General features: G+C 36.5%; 2 protein-coding genes across 3 annotated transcripts; one reads left to right on the plus strand and one right to left on the minus strand.

The window, feature by feature from the left end:
* Positions 1-4,422: 4,422 nt before the first annotated feature.
* Positions 4,423-15,610, plus strand: LOC126882440 (uncharacterized). Its single transcript, XM_050647403.1, has 2 exons — positions 4,423-4,951; positions 8,918-15,610. The coding sequence occupies exon 2, from the start codon at positions 9,292-9,294 to the stop codon at positions 12,997-12,999; it is 3,708 nt and encodes a 1,235-aa protein (XP_050503360.1). The 5' UTR covers positions 4,423-4,951; positions 8,918-9,291; the 3' UTR covers positions 13,000-15,610.
* On the minus strand, positions 6,189-8,918 carry LOC126882442 (uncharacterized). 2 transcript variants are annotated; one of them, XM_050647406.1, is made up of 2 exons: positions 7,644-8,918; positions 6,189-7,135 (listed from the first exon to the last, which is right to left on the minus strand). In XM_050647406.1, the coding sequence occupies exon 2, from the start codon at positions 6,753-6,755 to the stop codon at positions 6,363-6,365; it is 393 nt and encodes a 130-aa protein (XP_050503363.1). In that variant the 5' UTR covers positions 6,756-7,135; positions 7,644-8,918; the 3' UTR covers positions 6,189-6,362. The 2 variants fall into 2 exon arrangements, with proteins under 2 accessions (XP_050503363.1, XP_050503362.1); XM_050647405.1 differs by having other exon boundaries at positions 6,189-7,390.
* Positions 15,611-16,649: the final 1,039 nt, after the last annotated feature.

Consider the following 16,649-nt stretch of genomic DNA (forward strand, 5'->3'; position numbering starts at 1 on the left):
ACGGAATGCTGAGACTTCTGGTGCTTAAATCATATCCTAAATTTCAAAGCAATTGGTCCAATAGTTTAACAGTTTTTTAATTTGTTTATCCCAAATTATTTTTTTTGCAACAATATAAGTCAGAAAATGATGACGTTCCAGTAATATTTTGGATAGTTTATGAAAGAAGAAGATTAACACTATTAATTTATGGAGATGGTAGTCCAACTCTGAATCGAATATAAACAAAACCTGAGTAGAGTGTGGGCCGGTTGGGCATGGGAAAATTTTGACAGCGTGGGAAAAATTTTATCTGCCACGCCCCACGCCACGCCCACCACAAAGCCACGCCCACCACAAAGCCACGCCCACCGCAAGCCACGCCCACCACAAAGCCACGCCCACCACAAAGCCACGCCCACCACAAAGCCACGCCCACAGACCAATGGTTGCCCACCGGCCAATGATTGCCCACCGACCAATGAGAAGGAAGCCTCGCCCACCCACAGCAGCGCCCATGGACCAATGAGATCAAAGTCCAGCGACCAATGAGAACTTAGCCCCAATCACCGACCAATGAGAACGAAGCCCCCGCCCAACGACCAATGGGAACACAGCCAGGCCCACCTACGTCACAAACCCTCGCCTTCCAAGATGGCCTCCTCTTTATTTCGTTTATCGCAAAATATACAGGGTGTAGTCAGAAAGCCAAATAAGACACTTATCCATGAAGCACCTATCTGCCATCTGCGTTGTTATTGGTTCGTTTATTACATGTAAGACATTAAACGAAAGAGGAGCAATCACAAAGACATTAGCAAAAGAGCATTAGAGCATGTCTCCGACCTGACTGATCATATATTGTTGGAAAGAGGAAGGCATGTTACCATATAAACAAAGATGTCAGCAATGACAAAACGGCACTATATCATATCTTCGTGTCTATTGGTCCAATTCGTGTGAATATGGTCTCGTTGGGAAAAAGAGGGGATATTGAATATGTTAACATAAAAACAAAGATGTCAGCAATGCCAAAACGACACTAGATCTTCGTTGCTATTGATTTTAGCGCAACAGACATTGAAGGAAAGGAGAAACATGGCAACACTGCCAAAACTGTAATATATTTGTTGCTATTGGAGATATTTTGACCTGGCAACTTAATGGGGATTCCACGTCTATCACAGTTCTCTAATCATGCCACCTGTCGGCTGCAACATGTAACTATGCCCAAGCCATCTAGAAGAACGTATACCATTTTTACAGTACGACCATCAAACATCCTATCACAGTTCTTCATCTTATCATGCCACCTGTCAGCTGCAACACGTAACTAATTGACATTGCCAAAACGGCATTACAACATATCTTCTTGGCTAATGATCCGATTTTGACGTATGGGATATCAAATGAAAGCGGTGGCGACACAGATGGCAACTGTCAATTCTTCTTCTGTCAACGTTCAATATTAATTGCCAATTCTTCTTCTTCTTTTCCGTATAGTGCCTAACAGAACGTGACAGTGCCTAACAGAACGTGACGTGCATAACGTCACGTGAATCACGCGACGTAAATAACGTGACCTGATGGTTTCTAATGGCCTCTAATGGTCTCTGCTACACTCTATTCCCTAATGGTATAGACTATTTATCTTTAAACCATCCTAACAGTGTACCTCTTTAACGTGATATTTTACCGTGAATGACGTAACGTGAATGACGTGACGTGAATAAGACATTGCCAAAACGGCACTATATCGTATCTTCGTTTCAATCATACATTCCTACAATGAACATATACCATTCTTACAGTATGACCAACAAACATCCTCGATCTCCCTCCAAGCATACATTCCTACAATGAACATATACCATTCTTACGCTGTGGCCAAACCAGCAAACATCTCACGTACAAGTCTTTTCTACGGAAAGTTGGGTAGTATCATGAAAATCACCAAACAAAAAAAAAATGGTATTGCGATTCGCATACTGTATTTTATCTACTGCAAGGAGGGTAATATTATGTAAGTTGGTATTTTACTTTTATAGTTAAATAATCGTCTATTCAATATATAGGAGACTACATTTGCCATCTAGTTTTTATGTTTATTATTAGCTCTAATCCTTCCGTAAACGGAACATAATAATGTATACAACGTTTATGATATATAAACCTTCGTTGTAGAATACTATGACGTTCCCCCACTCATGGAAAATTCACAGATACACGATAGAATACTATGACGTTCCCCCCACTCCTTCAAAATTCACAGATACATGATAGAATGAATAAAGCAAAAATCAGTATCATTCAATCATTCGATGAAGCAAGATGGAAAAAATTGAGTTGTTCAGAGGTCCGAACGCAGTCAGAAAAATTAAGCAGTTAAATGTAGATGATATACTTATTGATCAATGGATGACAAACACAAAAGTTACCTGCTACATCCTTTATGTCAGCGGAGTACCAGCATCATTTGTACTCTTATCGAAACGTGACTTTGATCCACTTGGACAACATGATGTACCAAGAGTATTAGAATACGTATACACTTTACCTAATCATCGGAGAAGAGGATATGCATGCAAACTTATACATCACATAAAGAAAAATAATGAATTCACTGCGTTCTGCTCCAACGAAGAATCTGAACGGCTTTTTTTAAAAAGCAAATGTATTAATCACGGCTTAATGAATTATAATGTAATGTTTAGATATCCATAATAAATTTATATAAAATATATCTTGTCTTATTTCTTACACGTTTAATATACTTGTAAATAATAGATGGTGTAGCTTACAATGACAATACATAAAGATGCATGAAACTGCCATGGTTATTAATCCTATTTGATATCGCCCAATAGAAATATGGGGTATAATAAAATGAATGAAGAGATAAAGAAATGATAAAAATAAAACTTTTTTCATTTATCCACTCACTTATGCGGTTAAAAAAAACCTTAAAAAGGAAAAGGTATCTGCTGTTGCCATGCAACGCAGCAGTAGCACACACATTAAAAAACACATCCATCCTTGTTTGCATACAACAATACACTGATCCATAATATAAGAATCAATTTATAAATAATCACATAAAGCATATGATAGAGTGCCAAAGAGGCCTTATACATAACAGGTTGTTAAAACAAACATCTTAACGTAATTTGTCATTCAAAATCCTGTAATTTGAGGTGCTACATGATAAGATTCAACATATCAGGCAAATAATATAAGATAGAGGGTCAAAAAGGCGTTATATGTGACATGTTGTTAAAACCGACATCACAACGTAATTTGTCATTCAAAACCCTGTAATTTGAGGTGCTACATGATAAGATTCGACATATCAGGCAAATAATAAACGATAATGTGTCAAAAAGGCGTTATACATGACATGTTGTTAAAACCGACATCACAACGTAATTTGTCATTCAAAACCCTGTAATTTGAGGTGCTACATGATAAGATTCGACATATCAGGCAAATAATATAAGATAGAGGGTCAAAAAGGCGTTATATGTGACATGTTGTTAAAACCGACATCACAACGTAATTTGTCATTCAAAACCCTGTAATTTGAGGTGCTACATGATAAGATTCGACATATCAGGCAAATAATAAACGATAATGTGTCAAAAAGGCGTTATACATGACATGTTGTTAAAACCGACATCACAACGTAATTTGTCATTCAAAACCCTGTAATTTGAGGTGCTACATGATAAGATTCGACATATCAGGCAAATAATATAAGATAGAGGGTCAAAAAGGCGTTATATGTGACATGTTGTTAAAACCGACATCACAACGTAATTTGTCATTCAAAACCCTGTAATTTGAGGTGCTACATGATAAGATTCGACATATCAGGCAAATAATAAACGATAATGTGTCAAAAAGGCGTTATACATGACATGTTGTTAAAACCGACATCACAACGTAATTTGTCATTCAAAACCCTGTAATTTGAGGTGCTACATGATAAGATTCGACATATCAGGCAAATAATAAACGATAATGTGTCCAAAGGGCGTTATACATGACATGGCGTTAAAACAGACACCGCAACGTAATTCATCATTCAAAATCCTTTAATTTGATGGGTCACACATTGATTTCTGATTATCCGTTCCGAAGATACATGGTACATTGCCATAACGGCCTAAGGGATAACTTGGTTGAGCTGTAAATGCTTATTTATTGTTATTGACGTTAAAACAAAGCCATTAGCATAGAAAAATCTCTTATCGCAGTTTGATCTCTAGCAAATCCTAATTCGCTCAATTTTGCACCAAGTGCCCCGTGCAATATATCATTAGAAAGGTCTTTTCATGTATATTAAGAAAATCACTGACCAAGTGTGTTACGGTCATTATTTATGGCTGAAAACGACAAAAAACTACAAATTCTCAATGTACTATATTGACACAAAATGTACTTATATGGTACAAAAAAAGGCCTTATACAGAACATTGTGTTAAAACAGACATCACAACGTAATTCGTCATTCAAAATCCTTTAATTTGATGGGTCATACATTGATTTCTGATTATCCGTTCCAAAGATACAAATATTTGTACAAAATTATGAAAAATCGAATAATTTGAAATATTTACAAAAATATTTTAAGTTGTTTGTTAACATGCCGGGTGTGTATGGTTGATAAGAAAAGAGTGCAGACGTTATTTTTGTTAATATTAACCTCCAAAGATATGACAAGCCACAATGCTAAAAGTCCGGATGTAGTCGGATGAGAACATGTAACCGCAGTTGTTATTTGTGTAAATGTTATCACATATTTTTAAAACTATAAGGTCTTGTTTTTGCAAAACACATTCAAACATTTGATCACGTTCATGCTGTGTGAATTTCGCCTATAAATACTGAAACAGACGAGCATATACCACAGTCGACATCTGACAGTTTCTACAGTATAGTTGCAGTGTTCAGTGGAAAATATTCAATTAAGGTAAGAGATTTTGCTGTTTATTTTACATATGGTTTTTATGAATTTATTGGTTTGCTATTTTTGTTAAATAATTTGGATGTACATGTGTTTCCTTTCATCTATGGGTAATACTGGTTTTAATTCTCTCTTCCCAACTTGTTTGCAGGTCTTCTAAGTATTTATGATTCTTGTATCTATATATACTTCTCTTACAATAAAATGTGTGTACTATAGGTGATTTTATTCTTATATTCAATGTGATTTATTATAGTAATTTTATTACTTGTTTTTATCATATCGTAGGATGTATCTGTCGCTAATATTTTTAACTGATTTTACGTTTTATCCCTAAAATAATAATAGCTGTTTATGACTCATTTCTACTGTACTTTTTCATCTTTTAATATTTCCTTGTTACATAAATAAATGAGGTAGGTTTTTACATTAAGATAATCATATTTTACTATTTAGTTCTAAGTGGTCACTTTCATGCACCAGAATCGCCATGTGGCTCAGAATCGGTATGCCGATACGGGGGCCACTTTCATGCACCAAAATCGCCATGTGGTCCCGAATCGGTGGTATGCCGACTCCCGGGCACTCAAGAATAGTAACTTTTTATGATACATTTAGCGCGGTACTCCGTCTTCTTTTAGCACATTTTTCTTGTTATCTGCATCACGATAATAGTATTTTACCGTTTAGTTCTTATTTTCTAATTTGAATTATAAATATGTGTTATTTCATGTTTTTTCAGGCATGTATGATGCAACACCCGTCCGTATATTTCTGAACAATTTTATGATTTATTTCAGTATCTTTTTATGCCGCATTCTACCGTACTTTTGTTTTTCAACAATATACAATGAAGCGTAGCTGTCATTTATATTTTATATACGACCAAGCGTAGCTGGTATTTATTTTTAACAGTGTGATAATAATCGTGTTGCATTTTCTATTTTATGTACGACCCAACTTATTTTTATTTTTAAAAATATATTGACACTCTTTGTAATGCATTGGGTTAGTAAATAAGAGACAATATGAGTCATTTTATTATTTCATTTAAATTTTTTTTTTTTTTTTATGCTAGTACATTATTACAGTTTTTAATTAAAAACTAAATGCCCTAGTCGATTTATTTTAACATTTTTATCCAGAGGTCCAACGACATAATGGTTAAACGATGATGTCTCGTAATCTATGCTTGTGCGCTGTTTAAATTGTCGGTCAGAGCGTTCAACACTCTCACGATGTTTTTTCTCAGTTTTCCGAACATTTTCACAGGGGCTTCGACGCATGTTTGAGTTATTTTTAAACAAAGGTTTTATGATCTTATTAAATTTATCCGGGAATGCTTGATGCCTCAAATATCCTAGGGAATCTCTATGAACACCTGTGACTTCTAATATTTTTTTTATAGTTTAGGCTATCATTTGGTGTAAAGTCTTGAGGATACATATAAAATTATAGTATATAGCCCACAAGTAGCCTTGTACTTGCTATCGTTAATCAGTATATTCTTAGGAGCAAATTTGATTTCCATATCACCCATTAGCCATTTATCAGTTTTCCAAACATAGTGTGGACCATAAGCTCTATCAAGGTCTGGTGAATGATGCCAATATTTTTGAAGGTGTTCATCTTCTTCTTCATCTGTGCTTTCTTCATCCTTCTGGCGCATATTTCTCAAACGATTGTTTTGGTGTCCGCTGGTCTCTTCATGCTTCTCTGTCTGATGTGAAGTTTTCAGATAATTGTTTAGTTCTCCAAGAGGTTCAGTACTAGGTGTTAAAACTGTTTTGAGTTGTTGTTCACGTTGCATTATTATTTTGAGTGAATTATACTTTTTTTAATAACTTAGCAAGCTGCTTGACACGATGTTCACCGTTAATTTTCTTGTATCTGAATGCCGTTTCTCTAGTTAACACCTTTATCTATATCCGCTAACTCGCATCTGACATATAGCTAACATGCATCTGGCATACATCTGACTTGCATCTGACTAGCATCTGACTTGCATAGTATGACAGATATGTTAGTTCTGTCACGTATTAACGTGACAGAACGTGACAGAACGTGACGTAAAATAACGTGACAGAACGTGTCAGCACCTAACAGAACGTGACAGAACGTGTCAGCACCTAACTCTCTCTATCTCTCTCTCTCTTTCTCTGCTATCACACTTTCTTTGCGCTCAACAACCTTTTTGCTACAAGCATCAATGACGTACTTAAGTAACTAACAGAACGTGACAGTAACTAACAGAGCGTTACGTGAATGACGTAAATCACGTGACAGTACTCAACAGAACGTGACAGAACGTGACAGAACGTGACGTAAAATAACGTGACAGAACGTGTCAGCACCTAACAGAACGTGACAGAACGTGTCAGCACCTAACTCTCTCTATCTCTCTCTCTCTTTCTCTGCTATCACACTTTCTTTGCGCTCAACAACCTTTTTGCTACAAGCATCAATGACGTACTTAAGTAACTAACAGAACGTGACAGTAACTAACAGAGCGTTACGTGAATGACGTAAATCACGTGACAGTACTCAACAGAACGTGACAGAACGTGACAGAACGTGACGTAAAATAACGTGACAGAACGTGTCAGCACCTAACAGAACGTGACAGAACGTGTCAGCACCTAACTCTCTCTATCTCTCTCTCTTTCTCTGCTATCACACTTTCTTTGCGCTCAACAACCTTTTTGCTACAAGCATCAATGACGTACTTCCTATTAACAAGTGATATATTGTTTGTAACAATATAACCTAATTCTTTAATTATTTGTTTTATAGCTAAGTAGGTCATTGTCAATAACTGAGTTGTATATAAAAAACAATTACTTCAAAAATTTATTTATTTTTTCCTAAGTATCTTTGCTACAGTAATAAAAATATTTTTTCGTATTTCCAGCAGACCTGCAGGAGCCTCTTTAAAATAGGCAGTCGTCGATTTGCTTTTCTGAAAATCATAATAAATATTCTACATTTTTATGTCTTCGCCGCTTTTACACATAACATTCCTTTTTTCATCGTAAATTCTATTTGATGAGGTAGATGATGTTTTGTAATTGCATCTGTTGGGCCGTATACTAGTTCGTATGTTCATTCCAGAAATGGGGCGTAATTACAATTCCATTTGAGTAGAACTTTGCACCTACTACCACCTCTGTCTTTATCCCATACTGGCTGGCAACTTCATGAAATATTAAACTAGCCGGTAAACACGCGCCTGCGTAGCTGGTTCGGATAAATTCTTGCTCGATACATGTCTTAATCAAGTTTAACTGAATGTACTGTTTCATACTGGAGCAACTGCTGTGCCTGCTTTGACGGTTATTCGAAGAATGAAAACTTATTGTGTTATCGAGTGTGTTAGTGATGAAAGTGGCGGGAGTTTTCTCGCCGAAATGTTATGCAAATCTAACTGAACAGTTTTCAATGTCGTGTTTATTCATCATATCTCGATATATGTATATCGGTTCTCTTCATACATTTTCCACATCTTTCGCTAAGTAGCTGACATCTATCATAATTATGTTGCCCATTTTTCAAATATTTTCGTAACTAGACCAGGAAGAAGAATTATATGAAACCCACTTTCAATTCCTAACCATGAATCCTTCTTGTGATAGAATAATGAAGAATTAACTATGAATGAGTCGACTTATAATTTTATGTGCCTGCTCCAATCTAATCATCACAAAGTATCTTTTACTTTCTGGTAATATTTGTTCTAAGTTGGCCGTACTGCTTCTTTTTATGTTGGTAGTACTGATACTTCCTTGAAAAATGTATCCAAGTTCAATAAATGTCTTAAATGCAGCACTTTTACATTGATTCTTATGGAAGAACAAGCACAAATCTACACTTTGCAGGGGCCTTTTGAGCATAACATAATAACATTTAGTTTTCCGTCCGACTAGAAGTATATTTAATACCTTACATTACGGCATTTTCTTCATTCTGTTTCAGATATTCCTAGCGTTCAGACGTGTGCTCTGGTGAGTTTTATATCGTTCAGAAGTGTGCTCTGTTGAGTGGCAAACTTTGATTTTGTCGAAAACAATTTTTTTTTTGAAATTTTTAAAACATATTTAGTGTTTGGGTTCTAATTTTTTTGAATTCTAAGTTTTGAATATTTATTATTATGTTATTACTTAGTGTTGTTTGATTTGGTCAGTTTTTTTTTTTTAATAACGAAAACATGAACACATTCTTAGTCACTAAAGATACATTTAAGAAAATTCGTATTTCTCATCCTTTAATAACGAAAACATGAACAAATTCTTAGTCACTAAAGATACATTTAAGAAAATTCGTATTTCTCATCCTTTAATAACGAAAACATGAACAAATTCTTAGTCACTAAAGATACATTTAAGAAAATTCGTAAATTTGGCCTCCAGGGACGAACTCTGGAATTTAAAATCAGGGATGTGCCGCAGAGTGAGGAACCTGTGGGATGGGTAAAAAAGGCCATCGAGGAGATTGTACTTAAGGGAACAGAAGGTTTGGAACCAACCGATCAGGTCGGTTTCACTTTTTGCTCGAAAGACTTTGCCAGAGGTCAGGGTTGGATGAGGTTCAAGCCTGCCTGTGAAGTGACCGTTGATGATATATGGGATAAGATTAGTTCCATATATCAGAGTAATAGCACCGGCCTCAATACCGAAACATTTTGTTTGGGTATTACGACGGTAAAACTGCCCGCGGGAAAAGGTGGTCCGAGAGGAAGAGCTTATAACTCCTTTAACGAGGAGTGTTTGAAAAGGCGAGGAACTGTTGTTATTAAAAACAAGGATAATCTTTGTTTACCTCGTGCTCTTGTGGTTGCAAAAGCTCACGTAGATAAGGACCAAGAATGGAAGAAGGTACGTCAAGATGTTGGAAAAATACAAGGACAAAGAGCCCATCAACTGATTGAAGCCGCTAATGTAACAATTCCTGTCGGAGGGGCCGGAATACCCGAACTACAACAGTTTCAGGGACACCTCACAGATTACAAAATTGTGGTGTATAGTTATGGTAGCAAGGGTCGTGACGTTATGTTCTGTGGTAACACTAATGGTCCAGCGTTAAATCTTTTGTATCATGAAGGACACTTTAACGTGATCACTTCTTTGACAGCTGCTTTTTGCTGTCGATATTATTGTGAGGAGTGCCACCAGCCGTTTAACAACAAAAACGACCACAGATGTGGTGGTACATGTTTTGCTTGTCGTCGTTCACCAGCTTGTTCCAAAGATTGCGTGAAAATACCCTGCGATCAATGTGGTCGAAACTTCTACGGTAAGGCATGTTTCAATGCTCATGTTGGTTCGGTATGCGATAAAATCAAAAGGTGTAAGACCTGTTACAAGATCTACACCAAAAGTCATGTCTGTGGTGAGGTCTTCTGTAAAACTTGTAAGAAAAATTGTCCGTCAGATCATCTTTGTTACATACAGCCCGATTCTGGTCTTCCTCCATCAAGCGATTTTCTATTTATATTTTATGATTTGGAAACTAGTCAGGAAAAGATATTGGCTGATGGTTCGCTTCTTCAAGAACCAAATCTCTGTGTATTTAATCAACGTTGTTACAAATGTCTCCCTGAGATGAAATTAGTTTTCTGTCAATCTTGTGGATTTCGCCAAAAGATTTTGAGGGGTCTTGACGTAATAAGTCTTTTTATGAATCATATTTTGCAAATTAGAAAAAAATTCAAGAATGTTGTCGTGTTAGCTCACAATGGAGGAGGCTTCGACCATCAATTTATTTTAAATTATATTTTAACAAAGACTGATTTAACCCCTGATCTCATTATGCGTGGTACAAAGTTGGTGTCAATGGCTGTTGGTAACGTTCGTTTTCTCGATAGTCTTAATTACTTTCCAATGGCGTTGTCTGCTCTACCTAAAGCTTTTGGGTTGACAGAGTTGAAAAAGGGATATTTTCCACATTTGTTTAACAGAGAGGAAAATCAATCTTATGTTGGACCTATGCCTGATCTAAAATTTTACGATCCCGATAATTTAAAAGATGATGCACGTGACAAGCTGATCGCGTGGCACGCTGAAAGAGTAGATGAGGGATACGTTTTTGATTTTCAAAAGGAAATTGTTGAATATTGTATTAGCGATGTTGAGATTTTGACTAAGGCTTGTCTCACTTTCAGAAAACAGTTGATGGATACTTCAAATGTCTGTCCGTTTTTCGAGGCAACAACTGTTGCATCGACGTGTAACAAGGTATTCAGGCGTAATTTCTTACAACCAAACACAATAGCCCTTATTCCAAAAGGTGGCTATCGTTTTAAAGATAATCAGTCGAAAATAGCTTTGCAGTGGTTATTGTGGGAAGAGAAGCAACGCTGTATTAAAATTCAGCATGCCGCCAGGGGACCTGAAGCTCTTATTGGAAATTGTAGGGTGGACGGTCTTTACGAAAAGACCGTCTTTGAATTTCAAGGTTGTTATTATCACGGTTGTCCTACTTGTTACCCTACAGATAGAACTGCACCCCTTCATGACGATCCTTCAGATTGTATGGAAAATCGTCATGATAAAACAATTGCTAAAGTTAAGCATCTCAGATCAATAGGATATGAGGTGGTTGAAATGTGGGAATGTCAATTCCGTAAAATGCTGACGGCCGAGATAAAGGCATATACCGAGGGGCATCCTCTTATGGCTAGTTTACCTTTGAATCCTAGAGATGCTTTATATGGTGGTCGTACAGGCAATACTGTAGAGTATTACAAGTGTAAAGATGGTGAAAAAATTAAATACGTTGATGTTTGTTCGCTTTATCCGTGGGTATGCAAGTACGGAAAGTTCCCAATCGGACATCCAAAGAAAATATATATTGGACAGGAATGCACTGCTGTAGACATTACTGAGTTATCTGGATTAATAAAGTGTAAAGTGCTTCCTCCTACAAACCTCTATCATCCTGTTCTTCCTACCAAGATGAACAGTAAATGTATGTTCGTTTTATGCCGAAAGTGTGGAGAGGACTTTGCGGAAGAAGAGTGTGAGCATTCGAATGATGAACGGGCTCTAACAGGTACTTGGGTGATTGAGGAGGTAGTGAAAGCTTTATCAAAGGGTTATAAAATACTTGAGACCTATGAGATATGGTCCTATGATACTTTACAGTTATCGAAATCTCAGAAAGGTCTTTTTTCCGATATGATGAACAAATTTATCAAAGTGAAACAACAAGCTTCAGGGTGGCCGCGAGGATGTGTATCGGATGAGGAAAAGAGCCGGTACATCGAGGAGTTTCTTCAGAGGGAGGATGTCAGGCTGGAGTTTTCCGACATAACGGAGAACCCTGGTCTGAGGTCGTTGGCTAAGCTTATGCTCAATTCTTTCTGGGGTAAGTTCGCTCAGCGAGAGAACCTCCCTAAAACATCCATAATAAACAAGCCTGGAGAATTTTTTGCTATGTTGATTAATCCATCCATTCAGGTTAATACGGTGATCCCTGTAAATGAGGACACACTGGTTGTTACGTGGGAGTATGTGAAGGAGGCGTACTCAATGTCGTCAGCAGTTAATGTTGTTCTGGCATCATACGTTACGGCTCTGGCTCGTCTCAAATTGTACTCTTATCTGGAGATTATTGGGTCTCGGGCAAAATATTACGACACAGATTCGTCTATTTACCTTTCCAAGGCTGGCTTACCTGATCTCCCAATAGGTGAGTGTATAGGTGACTTAACTGATGAGTTGGGTGGGGGGTATATTTCAGAGTTCGTTTCTGGAGGGCCTAAAAATTACGCATATAAATACACTTTGCCTAACGGTGAAGAAAAAATTTGTTGTAAGGTTAAAGGTATTTGTCTAAATTATGAGGCATCTAAATTAGTTAATTTCGATACCATTAAGAAGATGGTACTTATGAAGTCTGACCCTGTTTCTGTGGTGACTAAACAAATACAAAGGACACAGGATCATTGTGTTATCACAAAAACCCTTGAAAAAAAATATAGACCAAACTCAGCAAAAAGAAAATTTTTTGAAGATTTTACATCCGTACCTTATGGTTATAAAAAACTTAAAATTTAAACTATAGCCCAGACTCAGCTTTTTTATTTTTTTAACACTATACCTGTTTAACACTCACAATCAACATTTTTAATTAGTAAGTTATATATTAATAGATTACTTTTTGTTTTGTCAACAGTGGATGCTTTTTCCTCTGCGATACAACCGATCGTCTGTCACACTGAAAAGTGGGTTACTAAAAAGTTGTAGTGAGTTGTCGTTTGTCCTACATGATTAAAAATCGTTAAAAGATGTTCAGTTAAGACCATTAAAAGATATCTGATATATAGCCCACTGGCAAATTAATGAGCCGTTCTGGTTACGTCCGTTGCTCGTGTAGCCACTCATTATAAAAGATGGCAATCAGATCATAAAAAGATGTCTGCTGAACCATTTCCTGTATGTTTAAAAAAGATGTTCAGTTAAGGTCACTAAAAGATATTCGTTATAAAAATGTACTATAAATAATGTTAATAAAAAGATGCCTGCTGAACCATTTCCGGTATTTTAAAATACAATAAACAGTTTTCAGCTATGAACCACTTTGTGATTTTGTAACATCATTACAGCTTTGCTCGTTACTTACTAGAAGGTGGGGCAACAATCGCTTGTTCTATGCTATCACAAATATATATATATATTGAATCACATTTGATTCCTCTGAGGAAATTTGGTGGTTGTAGGCCTCTAGGGGATGGTGTCCACGATAAAACACCAACGAGGTATGTGTTGTACCTCATGGGTGCCTTGGAAATCAACACGAGTAACCTTTGTTTCAGATTATCCTTGAAAAAAAAAAATCAGCACGAGCTATGTTAGCTTTAACGTGACGACCTTTACGACGTGCTTTTTCTTTACGACAATACTGTTAGATATGTCTTTATACATTAACAAAAGTTTTTTTCTACCTAGGTATACTCTAGGTGTATATAATTTTTTTCTCAATATATCTGATACATAATACCTTTAAATATGGTCCTCCTTTTGGAGTATAAAAAGGACGGTCGACTTTTAACCCGCACGGATGCACGTCTATATGTACCTTTACGAAGGGAATTGTACATAAACCTATAAGCTGATCGTAATCCATATCTGCAAAGTATGTTGTCAGCTTGGGTTAGTATATACAGTGCATTCCGTATGTTTTATAAACATGATCAGGGGAAATTGTTGTCTGATGGCTATTAAAGAACCGTCTATGGCCCTCATATATTCTTATCGCAGATGTTTAATATCAAACTGTAAAATTAATACTACCCACTTGCCGTAGATAAAATATTGTATGCAACTATTCAGTCAATTACATAAAAAAAATAATACACATTTTTCTGAAAAGACTTGTACATGAGATGTTTGCTGGTTTGGCCACAGCGTATGAATGGTATATGTTCATTGTAGGAATGTATGATTGGAGAGAGATCTAGGATGTTTGATGATCGTACTGTAAAAATGGTATACGTTCTTCTAGATGGCTTGGGCATAGTTACATGTTGCAGCCGACAGGTGGCATGATTAGAGAACTGTGATAGACGTGGAATCCCCATTAAGTTGACAGGTCAAAATATCTCCAATAGCAACAAATATATTACAGTTTTAGCAGTGTTGCCATGTTTCTCCTTTCCTTCAACGGCTGTTACGCTAAAATCAATAGCAACGAAGATCTAGTGTCGTTTTGGCATTGCTGACATCTTTGTTTTTATGTTAACATATTCAATATCCCCTCTTTTTCCCAACGAGACCATATTCACACGAATTGGACCAATAGACACGAAGATATGATATAGTGCCGTTTTGTCATTGCTGACATCTTTGTTTATATGGTAACATGCCTTCCTCTTTCCAACAATATATGATCAGTCAGGTCGGAGACATGCTCTAATGCTCTTTTGCTAATGTCTTTGTGATTGCTCCTCTTTCGTTTAATGTCTTACATGTAATAAACGAACCAATAACAACGCAGATGGCAGATAGGTGCTTCATGGATAAGTGTCTTATTTGGCTTTCTGACTACACCCTGTATATTTTGCGATAAACGAAATAAAGAGGAGGCCATCTTGGAAGGCGAGGGTTTGTGACGTAGGTGGGCCTGGCTGTGTTCCCATTGGTCGTTGGGCGGGGGCTTCGTTCTCATTGGTCGGTGATTGGGGCTAAGTTCTCATTGGTCGCTGGACTTTGATCTCATTGGTCCATGGGCGCTGCTGTGGGTGGGCGAGGCTTCCTTCTCATTGGTCGGTGGGCAATCATTGGCCGGTGGGCAACCATTGGTCTGTGGGCGTGGCTTTGTGGTGGGCGTGGCTTTGTGGTGGGCGTGGCTTTGTGGTGGGCGTGGCTTGCGGTGGGCGTGGCTTTGTGGTGGGCGTGGCTTTGTGGTGGGCGTGGCGTGGGGCGTGGCAGATAAAATTTTTCCCACGCTGTCAAAATTTTCCCATGCCCAACCGGCCCACACTCTACTAACCTGCCTTGAACCCTTTTTTAACTATTAATTTAATTAAAAAAATTGACAAAAAATAATTTTAAATATTTGCAAGAACATGTGAATTAAAAAAAGGGGGGGCTAACTTCGTCCCTAATTGTCCTAGGACAATTGTTTTCTTTCTAAATGTGTATAAAAATTCAGTCTTTCTAAATATGAAAAATTAATTTTTCTACGGGTAACGGTTAAAAGTTATTCTAATTGTTTATAAGTAAGCAAAAAATCGACATGTTTTTGCAAAATAATTTTACATTGTTTAAAATTATTTTTGTCATTTTTTTTAATAAAGTTAATACTATAAATGTTCTTCTTTCATAAACGGTCCGAAGTATTACTGTAACCTCATAATTTTGTTACTTACATAGTGTTGCAAAAAAATGAAATTGGGACAGAATGAACAGATTAAATAACTTTTTTCTACAACCGTGTTAAAAATGCAATTTTTAGCACTCCATACGAGCGTTAAAAATATTCTACTTTAAGGTGATGCAGTAGCGATCAACAGGTAGCCAAAACGCGTTCGAAGATTGCGGCTGTAATTTTAAATATTTTTCCGAGATATTTGGCACACGCATTCGTAATATAATAAAGAATGGCGGTACAGAGCCCAATTTGGAAAATACATTAATATGTGGAAATTACTCTGTAATTAAATACAATATTAAAAAAACGAGCCTGTACCGCCATTAAGAAGAACAAAAAAATACACTTTCTTCAAATAAACTTTTTTATCCGATGCCTAGATTTTGTGTCATTTTGGAACTACTAATGAAATAAAAAATTTTAGTAGTTCCAAAACGACACAAAATCTAGGCATCGGATAAAAAAGTTTATTTGAAGAAAGTGTATTTTTTGTTCTTCTTAATGGCGGTACAGGCTCATTTTTTTAATATTGTATTTAATTACAGAGTAATTTCCACATATTAATATATTTTTTAAATTGGGCTCTGTACTGCCATTCTTTATTATATTACGAATACGTGTGCCAAATATCTCGAAAAAATATTCAAAATTACAGCCGCAATCTTGGAACGCGTTTTCGCTACCTGTTGATCGCTACTGTTTCCTCTTAAGGCACTAGTGCTTTAAAATTTTCATGGCACTGCAGTTTGTATTGACCGTATAGGCAATTTTGATGTAATGTCAAAAAAATATAAAAATGGAATGTCAGTCAAGTTCATGTAAAAGGTTTTGTAGA

This window comes from Diabrotica virgifera, chromosome 3, assembly GCF_917563875.1.
Source record: "Diabrotica virgifera virgifera chromosome 3, PGI_DIABVI_V3a".
NCBI classification, from domain to species: domain Eukaryota; kingdom Metazoa; phylum Arthropoda; class Insecta; order Coleoptera; family Chrysomelidae; genus Diabrotica; species Diabrotica virgifera.